Here is a 12,167-nt window from a genome sequence, read left to right as displayed (position 1 = left end):
CATAAAACCTTTTGTCTAAAGATATTTTTTTTAAATAATCTGAGAAATCCACTAAAGAAAATGCTGGTATGAAAACAGAAGGAAACTTTTACATATACTTTCACTTGTAAAATCTCCCTTTTAAAAATAGAATTCTAAGGGATGGAGAGATGGTTCAGCAGCTAAATAACATTGACTACTCTTCCAGAACACCCAAGTTCAATTCCCAGCACCCACACAGTAGCTAACAGCCTCCATCGGACCTGATATCCTCCTCTGGCCTGCGAGGCAGTGGCATATGTATGGTGCACAGACACTGATTCAGGCAATACATCCATACACAGAAAATAATTTTTAAAAAATGAATCTTTAAAAAATTTAAAGAACAATAATTTTTCAAATATACCTTTATTAGTGAAGACTATTTATAAATCTCTATTTGTAAAGATCCACGGGCCTAACTGATAATGTAGACCATTGCAGATTATTTCCCCCTGAAACCAATATCTAAAAATTTATTTAAAAATAGTGAGCCAAATTAACATTTTAAAAGTAACTTTACAAAGCTTGTCAAATTATTTTGTGAGGGCTGGAGAGATGGTTCATGGACTGCTCTTCCAGAGGATCTGGGTCTGACTCCCAGCATCCACATGGTGGCTTACAACTACCTGCAATTCTTATCCTAGGGGATCCAATGTCCTCTACTGTCCTCTTTGGACACTGCATGAATGTGGTGCACAGACAAAAACATGAAGGCAAAACCCAAAACACATAAAGAAAGCATTTTTTTTTCAGCTTGAAGCTAAATCACTTTAAATTTAGCTACCACATTCCCAGTTGATATTGACAAAGTCAAGCAAATGGGAATTTTCAAAATGATCTAATTAATGTTAAATGAATAAAAACTGGATATAATAGCTGCTTAAAAGTAATAGTGAAACACCACCCTGCTACCCCCAGAAAAGAAATGACAATGCAAAACCTAGTAGATTTGTAGGTCCATTTTGGTAGGAATATAAGACACATATTTGTCATTTCTACCATCAATAAAAAGTAGGGCAACATGTAATATCTATGCAACTGTGTTTGCTTGTGACAAAGGTAAGAGAAATTTAGGCAAAGAAAAGGCATTTGACAGTACAGAGTACTAATAATACTTATAACATTTTAAATCAATAAAGAAAATTCAATATGCCTCTAGTCCAGTGTATAAACATGGGCGTTTAACAAAACCACGCTCAGGTCCTGGCATTAACATAGCAGGTATGACATCATTCTTTCCTCCTCTTGAAAGTGGCTTAGTGCTGAAGCACGCTGTCTTAAGCCTTAGAAGTCCCTGACTTCAAGATCTTATTTCAATCCCAACTGTCATTTCCCTAGATCAGGTCTTTAGTGCCCATGTCTTTTCTTCTTGTTACTTAAACTGTGTTTCTAGAGTGGAACTGCAACCCTGTCAATACCCCAGGTGACTCCACTGCTCACTGAGTTCAATCCTTCCCTATCTCTCCAGAAAGATAAGTTCACAGTACATTTCTAACCTCTCTCCTCATACTACAATGGTATTAAATACTTCAACACATCACCATTAACTAAATCCTGAAAATTCTACCCACATCATGGTTATATGAAGGAAGCATTCTGAAGGTATTCATGTCAGCATTTAAAAAGTTTCAGAATTTGGGGTATTTTGATTTTGGAGCACTGAACGTCAAATTTCAGATTAGGGATGTCCACATCTCTGTTTCTCCCTTTTTAATAAACCTGTCGACCATACCCTTTGCATGTTCTTCACCAGGCATTTTCCAGTGAGGATGATTCACATTTGGGAGACTGAATAGGGTGAATAATAAGGAAGGAAATGATCTTAGGTCGTCTCTTCTACACAAAATAGACTAATAGAATATTTTCAAGAAATTTTTTTCTATATTAACCTAAACAATCAGTAAAAATGACAAATGATTCTTCTTGAAAATTTATTGCTACACCAATAAACAGCTATATTACAAACCAAAATAGGATGGACGAATCAAAATATACAGCTTGAAAAGTCTCAAAAATATATCTGACTAAGCACCAAACTGTGGATTGCTATTACTAACACCCATTTTATTGGCAAAAAATTCTAAATGAATAAACAGTAAGATACACAGTTCTTGGTTGGGAAGGCATGGTGGTGTTCAAGGTTATAGAGGAGGCTTGTGGTTCTGGTGGCAGGTGCTTGTCACATGAAAATGTCCAGGAAACCAAGAGCGTGTGGGAGCAGTGGAGCTGCCCTACAACCCTGTTGCATCAATGGTCTTATGTTTGTTCGCTAGGTCCTGTTGTGGAATAATCTTTTTTGTACACTGTGAAGATATGCTACTCTGATTGGTTCAATAAAAAGCTGAATGGATGACAAATAACTAGGCAGGATTTCGGGGCAGAGAGGACACTGGGAAGAAGGCGGCAGAGTCACCAACCAGAGGCAGTATACCCAGGATGGGCATAATGGAGATGAGGCAACAAGCATGTATAAGAATGTAGATTTAAAAATATGAATTAATTTAAGTTATAAGAACTATTTAGAAACAAGTCTAAGCTAAGGCCAAGTTGTCATAATAATGCTTTGTGACAATTTTGTAAGCTGGTGGACCAAAGAGAAATCTGTTTACAAATGGCGTCCACTGTGGGGGCTTGCATATCCAAACACAGGGGCTGAGAAACCAAGAAAAGATCTACACAAGGATCCAGATGCAATTTCCTAGTCCTGAAGTACCTCAGGTAGACTGGTGCCTGAGAGCTGGAGCCAGCTGCCAGTGCAATGTGCAAAGCTGAGCTAGGCTGGAGGCTGACACAGCAGCTTAACATTTGTTTCACGATCAGAGAAGGCTGCAGATGCCCAGGAAAGACAGATCAGACAGGAAAAAAATCTCTAAACAGGTTACAATGTGTTTAAAAACTGAGCATAGGCTTACTAGAAAAGAAAATGGGTATGGACAGATAGATATATCTATATAGACAGAAAAAAATAAATGGTTTACAAAAAGATAGTCTTTAAAGGGGGAGTAAAATAATATAAATAGGATAAGTCATATAAAGATGAAAAAACATACAGAGATTTTATGTATGGTGTTAATTTTAAACTTTGAATCCTAATGAACAGAGAATGACAGCTGTCAGGAGACAAAGGATTGTGGAAAGGGACTGCTGAATTAAACCAGACTAGATAATTTAGGAAAGCCTTAATTTTAGATGGAAGTCAGAAAGGCTATAGACTTACTCAAGGTTGATTGAGATGAGATTTGATTGGGAGAGACTCCCTGAAAATCCTGGCTATAGCAGCATTTGGGGTCAAAATCTTCAAATACATGGTCTTACAAAAACATTTTATATTCAAACTATAATATCAACAATATTTGGAACACATATATCAAAATTGTGACAAGTTACTTCTGAGTAGTAGAATCATTATTAACCTTTATTCTTGATACACACTGCAGTTTATGGAACTTTTAAGAACAAGCATGCATTACAGCATCTCATCTGAATTTTAGGGGCTTTGTTTTGCTTTGCACCAAAAATTAACCCCATTTAAGAACCACATCTGTAGGCTGGAAGATGGGCTAGCTGGTAGAGGCACTCATCAAGTCTTACGACTAAATCCTGGGACCCAGAACGGTAGAAGGAGAGATACCATTCCCACAAGTTGTTCTCTGACCTCCACACACAGAGACACATGAATAAATGTAAAATACAAAATAACCATATTTTGATGAATTTGTGTAATTTAACGTTCCCAACAAGTTTTAAAAAGTTGTATGCAGTTATCATAATTCATGTAGTGTGAAATATGACAGAGTCAAAATTTGATACAGTAATCACATCTTCATTAGCCACTCTACTTTGTATCACTCAAAAACTCTGGATTTTATTGTGAATGCTTTCAAATTTTCCCCTTAGTGCTTAGGTGATTATCATGAATGAAAAGCAGAGCTATGCCAATATGAAGATTCTCACTCAGTATCCTATTGGCATCAACTAACACTAAATATTAACACAGGAAATATTAAAGAAAGTGATGTTTGGAATATCTGATGTAGAATAAACTGAGACGGCAGTATACTTAGGAAACAAAATCCTGCAGTTGCAATGGATGCTTTCATTAGTTTGGGGGAGATGTACCTCACATTTGGTACAACCATTTTTCCTTGCACATCTTTTTAGCCCACGAAATACGATGAATATGATCAACTGACATTTTTCTAAACAAATTTATGTAAGCTTATCTGCCCCTTTATATGTGTATGACTGTGTGTGTGTAGGTGTGTAATGTGTATGGGTGTGTGTAGGCATGAACACATAGAAACAAGAAGTCAATCTTAGGTGTCCTTCTTCAGGTGTCATCTACTTTTGAGTGTGAATTTAAAAATTTACTTTTTTTTGGTTTTTCGAATTATTTACTTTTTAATTTTTTAATTAGTATTTTTTTAATTATGTGTGTTTGTGAGCCCAGGTGCCAGAAGACGGTATCAGATCTCCTGGGATGTAGTTAAAAACATTTGTGATCAGCCTGATGTGGATGCTAGGAACCAAACTCGGGTCCTCAGCAAGACACTAAATGATTTAACCTTTGAGTCAACTCTCCAGGTTCCACCATTGTGTTTTAAAGATAGGGTCTCTCCCTGGCTTAGAGCTCACCAAGTAGGCCAGTCTAGGTAGACTAATAAATCCCAAGGCTCTACCTGTCTCTGCCTTCTCAATGCTGGGGTCCAGGTACACACTGTCATGCCCAGCTTTTGTTTGTCTTAATGAGTGCTCTGTGTGCTGAATGCCAGCCCTTATGTTTGCAAGTCTGGGCTTCCTCCCGTATTTCATCTTTAACAGAGTATTTCAATTGTTTTCCTTTCCCACCTGTACATTTTTAAGTTCCAATTGAACTACAGCTTCCCTTGTATCTTCCTTCTACTTGTAAAATTAGATTTGCTCAAAATTTGCATATAGGCTTGACTGCTCAATTTCTATATATAAGAAACTCTGCTTTCCCCATTTTAGTTGAAATCACCTTCTTCTTGATTTGTAAAGTCGTTCCAAATATTTTCCAACAAAGTTGGATCTCCAGGTTCATCCTTTGATAAAGTTGTACTATCTGGTCTGTGGATTATTCCATTAATCTCTGTGGTATCATTATTACTCTGACGTTCATCTAAAGTAACTGGTGAAGATGCTGAATAAACATTTCCTAAGTGGTCTATTACAGGAAGCAAATATAATTCTGGCTGAAGAGCCTAAAACACAGGAAATTTTTTAAAAAGTCAAAAACAACCAAATCCACTTTCAGTTTTAAAATTAGTTAAGTTTCAGATCATAGTACATACATATGGAGGAGCAAATGCTTTGAGTTTCAGTTCTGATTCTTGCCTTTCCTTTACCTAGATTTAAATACATAAGAAAAGGTTACATCTTTGATAATAATTTTCAATTAGTTTTCTGTGCTTTTCTATGGAAGACATACAACCACATATCAATATTAAAGTAACTATGGTGAGATTATATAGAACATAGAATCCTGAACGAAACATAACCGAAATTCTATGACCTTTAATAATAAGTATGGTAATCATTTCAATGGGAGTCAGTGTGTTCGTGGCACTATTCTGTGTGGAGTACATAAATTAGCACAGTTAAGCTTTGCAATTTCATAAGACAGATATGAACAGCATCTCTAATTTACAGACAGGGATACAAAGGTATGAAGATTAAATAACTTGCTCAGATCAAATAGCTGGTTACAATTTGTGCCCACAATGTCTTCCTACTTCTCAATGAAGGTAAAATAATTTTAATTAAAGTATTTAATCATGCTACTCATTTGCTCAAAAACTCCAAGGATTCAGAAAAAAATCATGAAATATTCATGTGGCATTCAAGACCTTTAGAAGTGTACTTTATAGCTGGCCCTCTGCTCTCCCAACCCCACTTTCTGACACGGCTGATACAACAGAAGACAACCATCACCTTCTCGATTGTTGATTTTCCACTCCTCTGATCATTCTCCTTTCTCTGCTCAGAAATTGTTTCTCACCCTTCATTCTTTTCAAGATCAGATATTACCTTTCAAGATCCAAGCCCGAGTATCATTTCTTCCTCCATGTCCCTTACCTACCCGCTTCTTCTGCTGGAGAATCTCTTTTTCTTCACACACAAAATACGACACTTGATTTATTCAAATTACCTCATTTACTTTGACCACTACACTGAGTGCATTGTAAGGGCAGGCTCCATATTTATCTTATATGCGGGAAAATGCTAATAAATAACTGTTTAAAATAAAATATTATAAACATTTTAGAATCTGAGCCAAATTATCTCACAGGTGAAGGAACTTACTTTATAAACATTTTGAAAAAATGTAATTTGATAATATAGACTTTACTTGGAAGGAAAAAAAAGCAAGAAAACTTACCACAGCTAAATTATTTCCAATGCATTTCAGAAATAAAAATTTTTCTGCAACAGCATCTACACCGAGAAACTCACCAAGGCGCTCCCTCAGAGCTTGTAAAGTAAGTTCAGGAGATACTCTGAAATATCATGACATTGTTTTAAATAGATTTTGAATGTATTAATCAATCAACAGGTTTAGTTAACTTAAATGAAAATACTAATTTAATGCATTAAACATAATTTTATGTCTTATGTTTCAACACTGCCTGGAATGTTAGGTTTCCCGTAAGTATTTTTCAAAACAAATGATTAAAAACCTGTCTTTTAAATTTGTACAAATAGACAGGCAGTGGTTGTGCACGCCTTAAATCCCAGGACTTGGGAGGCAGAGGCAGGAAGGATCTCTGTAAGTTCAAGACCAGTTTGGTCTACAGTGAGAGTTCCAGGAATGTCAGGGCTACACGGAGAAACACTGTCTCGAAAAACAAAACAAAATGGTTACAAATGAATATGGATTACAAAAACCCTTTTTGTATTGAAAGAAAATGTTTGTTTTTCTAATCTACAACCACGTTTTATGATTAAAACACAATTTTGTTATGAAATTTATATGCTTTTTTCCAAAAGTATTATTATGGTGTATGGATGTACACTGTGTGTCGACATCAGAGGACAACTTTGTGGTATTGGTTTTCTCCTTTCCCCTTTATGTGAATTGAACTTAGTCGTGTGTTAAGTACTTTTAGTTGTTGAGCAATCTCAGCAGCTCAGGACTGACTGTATATAATGACTATATGCAATGTGTTTTAGAAAAGAAAGGAAATCAACGTGACTGGGAAAAGTGATGGGAAATTTTAGGAGGTGAGATACCCTCAAGGGGAAAACAAAGAGCCAGATCACATAGTGTCATGTCTGTCTGAATGTAAAAATGCACATATACACATACATACCTGCAGTTTTATTGCTTTAAACAATTATAAAGACCTTGTCAACACATTGCTTTAACTACTGTTCACAGTTCAACTGGTTTTGAATTTTAGATCATTTCTGTTCATTATTTTTGTGTATAATCTTAGTAATAAAGAGGTTACACATTGTTTTTTTGGGTAGTAGCAGTAATATGCCCAGGTGATGTCTGTTGCTATAGCAATGATTGATGCAAAGCTTATATATTTACTGCACTACTAGTGACTACAAAACCTGGTACCTCATTCATTACTCTACTCTACCCGATCCTATCACTAGCATTACACAGTACTATTTATTGAACTAGAGATGGATCCATTAAATCAGCAAGATATTTTTCACTTAGAAGATTTTCAATTTTCAGAAATTCTCTTTTCCAGATAATTTGTTTCATGGCCTCAAAATACTTGCCTTATAAATCCAGCAGAAATAAACTTGTTAATAACTTCTATTGAAATAGTATTTAATTTATAGTTCCACGATCCTTCAGGGACATAAAAAACATGAAGTTCCACCAGCTGAAGAAGAAAGATATCAGTTAAAAATTTTCTGAAATGGAGAAACAACCAACTTATTAACATAAATTTTTAAATTAGATAAACACAATTGAAATATAGAATGTATTTACTCATCTGAACAAGTGACAAAACAAAAATTTGTTAAGTTGACCATTTGACACTTGGTGCACATTTTCCTTTGAAATGATGATACCTGTTGGTTCACACCTTACTCAACACTTTGACAAATGACATTCTTCTTGTGGCATTCAGTAACAATATTAGATAGTATGTTTTCCTTTCTTTCGTCTTTCCTTCCTCCTTCCCTTCCTTCCTTTTCACAAGTTTATTACAATGTACAACAGGCTCCAGGATAACACTTCATTCTTTAAGTGGCTTTAAGTGGCAAAGGATGTTATAGCAAGGAATCTAGATGTTTGGTACACAGATAGCTTACTTTTGCCAGACTTCTTAATTTCATCTCTAGTCAAGAGCCCTTCTCAGGAGCCTAGACTTTTAGCTCCTCAAGTTTCTTCCTCTTTGACTCTGCTTCAGAGCCTGGTCTTCCTCATCCATCTCTTGGCCGACATCTTCAGAGGTTTCTTTTTTCCCACTTCATGGCCTTTTCCCCAAACCCCGATCATAAGCCAGAAATGGAGATGGTGTTTTCTTATTGCAAACTTTTACCCCTCACCTCCACCCTACATTCTCAACTCCTTTAAAGTGACTTCGTGGCATCCTTATCCTTTGTATGTTGTCTGCCTTTATACAGTTTTGGGGAGTGTAGCTTCCCAGTGGCAGCCTAAAAGCAAATACTGTGGTTGGGAAGTATGTTTGCTCCCTACAGTTCTAGGAAGAATCTATTCTTGATATGGGGCTTAACTGTTAGCTTAGCCTGTTTATGCTTGTACCAAACTATTAAAGAAAGAAAAACTTAATGACATATTTTATGTCTCAAATCAGTATCCCATTTAAAATATTTAGATTACTACAACAAAAACAATAATAATAGCAGGGTCTCTTTAGGAAAAGTTGATATTCACTGTACATTAAAATTCAAAGGACTTAACGAATTATACTCTTAACTGCAACAGTAAATATATGGAAACTGTAAAAGTTTGAATAAGAAGCTAGAGAGACAGGACTGCAGTTAAGTGCACTTGCTGCTCTTGCAGAGGATCCAAGTTTGGTTCCCAGCATTCACACTGCCTGTAATTCCTGTTTTAAGTGGTCCAATTTTTGCCCTCTTGGCTCTGAGAGCTCATGGTACATATGCGCGCGCGCGCACACACACACACACACACACACTTTGCTATTCCCTTAAATTCTGTACCCAGACAAGGTGCCTCATTTGCCGACTAATCTTGGGCCCATGTGATATTAGATACTCTTCGTTAAGAAGCATAAAACAGGTTACAGACTCTCTTAGATAGGATTATTTACTAGGAAATATAATGAGATCAGATTTAGGAAAATGGGAAGATAAAGACATGGAGAAACTGAGTTTTAAATAGAACAGTTAGTGTTGCAGATGTGGAATGAAGTCTGAATAAAGACTTAAGGGAAAAACTGAAACAGTCAAGTGAACACCTAGAGACAGAGTTCTAGGAAGAGCTAAAGCAAAGACCTCAAAGTGGAAACAAACTTGAAGAGGAATAAAGCAAACAGGTGATAAAAGGGAGAGCCTTGAAGGAGGAAGGGAATGCAGTTTTAATACAAGTTGAAGACGTGACACACTTCATTACTTTTCTTTTGTATGAAATATATATACAAAATTATGAATGTTTAAATATCTACAATTTACACAAAAGTTTTAACATTCTGCTATGCCTTTTTCCTTTTTTAGGATCTTTTATAGCCTATGCTATCCATGAATTCTCTGTATAGGTCAAGAGAGAATTTAACTCTTGGTCCTCCTGCCTCTGTCTCCCAAGTGTTGGGATTATCAGCATTCACCACCATGTCTGGCACTCTCTTGTCTTTCTTGACAGAATAAAGTAAAATTGATACCATGATTTTATATCAAAATATCCCTAATATTTTGGGATACATAGCGGACAATGAGGAATACTGAGAACTCAAGAACAATGGCAGTGGGTTTTTGATCCTACTGCACGTACTGGCTTTGGGGGAGCCTAGGCAGTTTGGATGTTCACCTTACTAGACCTGGATGGAGGTGGGTGGTCCTTGGACTTCCCACAGGGCAGGGAACCCTGATTGCTCTTCGAGCAGATGAAGGAAGGGGACTTAATCGGGGGAGGGGGAGGGAAATGGGAGGCGGTGGTGGGGAGGAGGCAGAAATCCTTAATAAATAAATAAATTTAAATATAAAAAAGGCCTTCTCTAATATTTCTATTTTCACATTAAACATTTAGTCATTTATTAATAACAACTAGCATGTGATCTATATTCAGAGTATAAATTGTGAAATTTTCCTCAATGATTTTTAGTCAAGAATGCAATCAAGATTCACATATTAGAAGCTAGGTACAATAGAACACACCTATGATCCCAGCATTAGAAGTCAAGAAAAGTCAAGTGTGCAAGAATAATCAAGTATGAGCTAAAAACATTTGCATCAGTGAGAAAATAAACAGATCTGCCATCATCGGAGAAAAGGGACAGAGTTAAGAATCAGCTTCAGATATGCTGTTAGATGCTCATTGATCATCCAAACATCAATGTCAAATAGTCAGCTAAATAGATGTATATATGATCTGGAGTTTGTACAGGAGGACAAAGATGGAGATACACATGAAACCTGTATAAAGTTGGCATGAAGATTTATTAGGCTAGATGAGACTATCACCCATCATGAGCAGAGAGAATAATACACTACAGAGATATTGGAAGAGGAAGATCCAACAAAGAAGATAGAATGCACAACCATGGACAGGAAAAATAAATCCAAGATAATATTTATTCAAGAAGCAATGGGATCCCAGCACTCGGGAGGCAGAGGCAGGCAGATCTCTGTGAGTTCGAGACCAGCCTGGTGTACAAGAGCTAGTTCCAGGACAGGCTCCAAAACCACAGAGAAACCCTGTCTCGAAAAACCAAAAAAAAAAAAAAAAAAAAAAAAGAGCAATGGGAGCTGGATGGTGGTGGTGCACACCTTTAATCCCAGCACTCAGAAGGCAGAGGCAGGCAGATCTTTGTGTATTCGAGGACACCCTGGTCTGCAGGGCTAGTTCCATGGCAACCAAGGGTACACAAAGGAACCCTGTCTCTAAAAACAAAACAAAATGAAAGAAGCAATGTGAAGGAATTCTATCAAGGAAGAGAAGCAATGGTGTCAGCTTTTGTAATCAATCAGATCAAGTATGTTTAGAAGAATTAGCTAATAAATTTCATGTTGAAGAGGTGAATTTAATAAGAGCAGGTTTGTGAAAAATGGAAATATGATTGGATTAGATCAAGAAAGAACAAGAAATTCTTAGCAGCTTAAGGAGGTAAAAAAAAAAACTTGTACATTAAGTCAACGAGTGACACACAGCATGAATGCCTTCCAGTGTAAGATTCCACTTCAGACTCATGGTCAGGGATTTAAAGTGAAATGGTCCTTATACTTATATATTCTTCCTCAAGTCTTTAGGAAGAATGGGGAGGAAATGTATTCATTAGTGCTGTGGGACAATGGTCCTGTACTCTGTAAAGATTTGTCAGTTGTATTGGTTTAATAAACTGCTGATTGGCCAGTAGCCAGGCAGGAAGTATAGGCAGAGTGATCAGGACAGGAGAATTCTGGGAAGAGGAAAGGTTCAGTCTGCAATAGTAACCCAGACGCAGAGGAAGCAAGATGAGAATGCCTCATTGATAAAAGGTACCAAGACATGTGGCTGACACAGACAAGAATTATGGGTTAATGAAGGAAGAAGCCTGAGCTAACAGGCCAACCAGTTTATGATTTATATAGACCTCTGTGTGTTTCTTTGGAATTGAATGGCTACGGGACTGGGAAGGACAGAAATCTCATTCAACACATTAGGGTTTTGTTTATCAAAGAAGTACAACAAAGCAAGAGATGACAAGTGGTCAGAAGCATGAGCCAGAGTGATCCTATGCCCTATAAAGTTAAGCCGAGTCTGGGCATCACCAGTTTAAAAACAGTAAAAAGGGTGGTAAGATCAATTCATTGCACGTCATAACAGAGGAGTGAGTTACAGATGTAAGTAGCATAATCATATAATCTGATAATGTTATATGGGAAGTTGGGGTCCTAGTAGAATCAGCATCTAATATTTTATGTCATTCACAGCTTTTGTTTTTTTTTCAAAACCAGTGATAGGTATGGTTTTCTTA

The 12,167-nt window shown here is 36.6% G+C and overlaps 1 protein-coding gene across 4 annotated transcripts in view; it reads right to left on the bottom strand.

Moving 5' to 3' along the window:
* The window catches only part of Spata1 (spermatogenesis associated 1), a 38,380-nt gene that overhangs the window by 20,977 nt on the left and 5,236 nt on the right, over positions 1–12,167 (bottom strand). For all 4 annotated transcript variants that reach the window (XM_041668297.1, XM_041668152.1, XM_041668210.1 and 1 more), the window contains 4 exons: positions 7,780–7,886; positions 6,422–6,539; positions 5,334–5,387; positions 5,021–5,243 (listed from right to left, as the gene is read on the bottom strand). In XM_041668297.1, the coding sequence (XP_041524231.1) occupies positions 5,021–5,243; positions 5,334–5,387; positions 6,422–6,539; positions 7,780–7,886 (502 nt within the window). The remainder of the gene's footprint in view (positions 1–5,020; positions 5,244–5,333; positions 5,388–6,421; positions 6,540–7,779; positions 7,887–12,167) is intronic.

Source organism: Microtus oregoni, unplaced genomic scaffold (assembly GCF_018167655.1).
Source record: "Microtus oregoni isolate MIOR12 unplaced genomic scaffold, Mior012 000000F_ref0000247, whole genome shotgun sequence".
NCBI classification, from domain to species: Eukaryota; Metazoa; Chordata; class Mammalia; order Rodentia; family Cricetidae; genus Microtus; species Microtus oregoni.
Note: the sequence above shows the minus strand (reverse complement) of the source record. Positions and strands in the feature narration are given on the sequence as shown.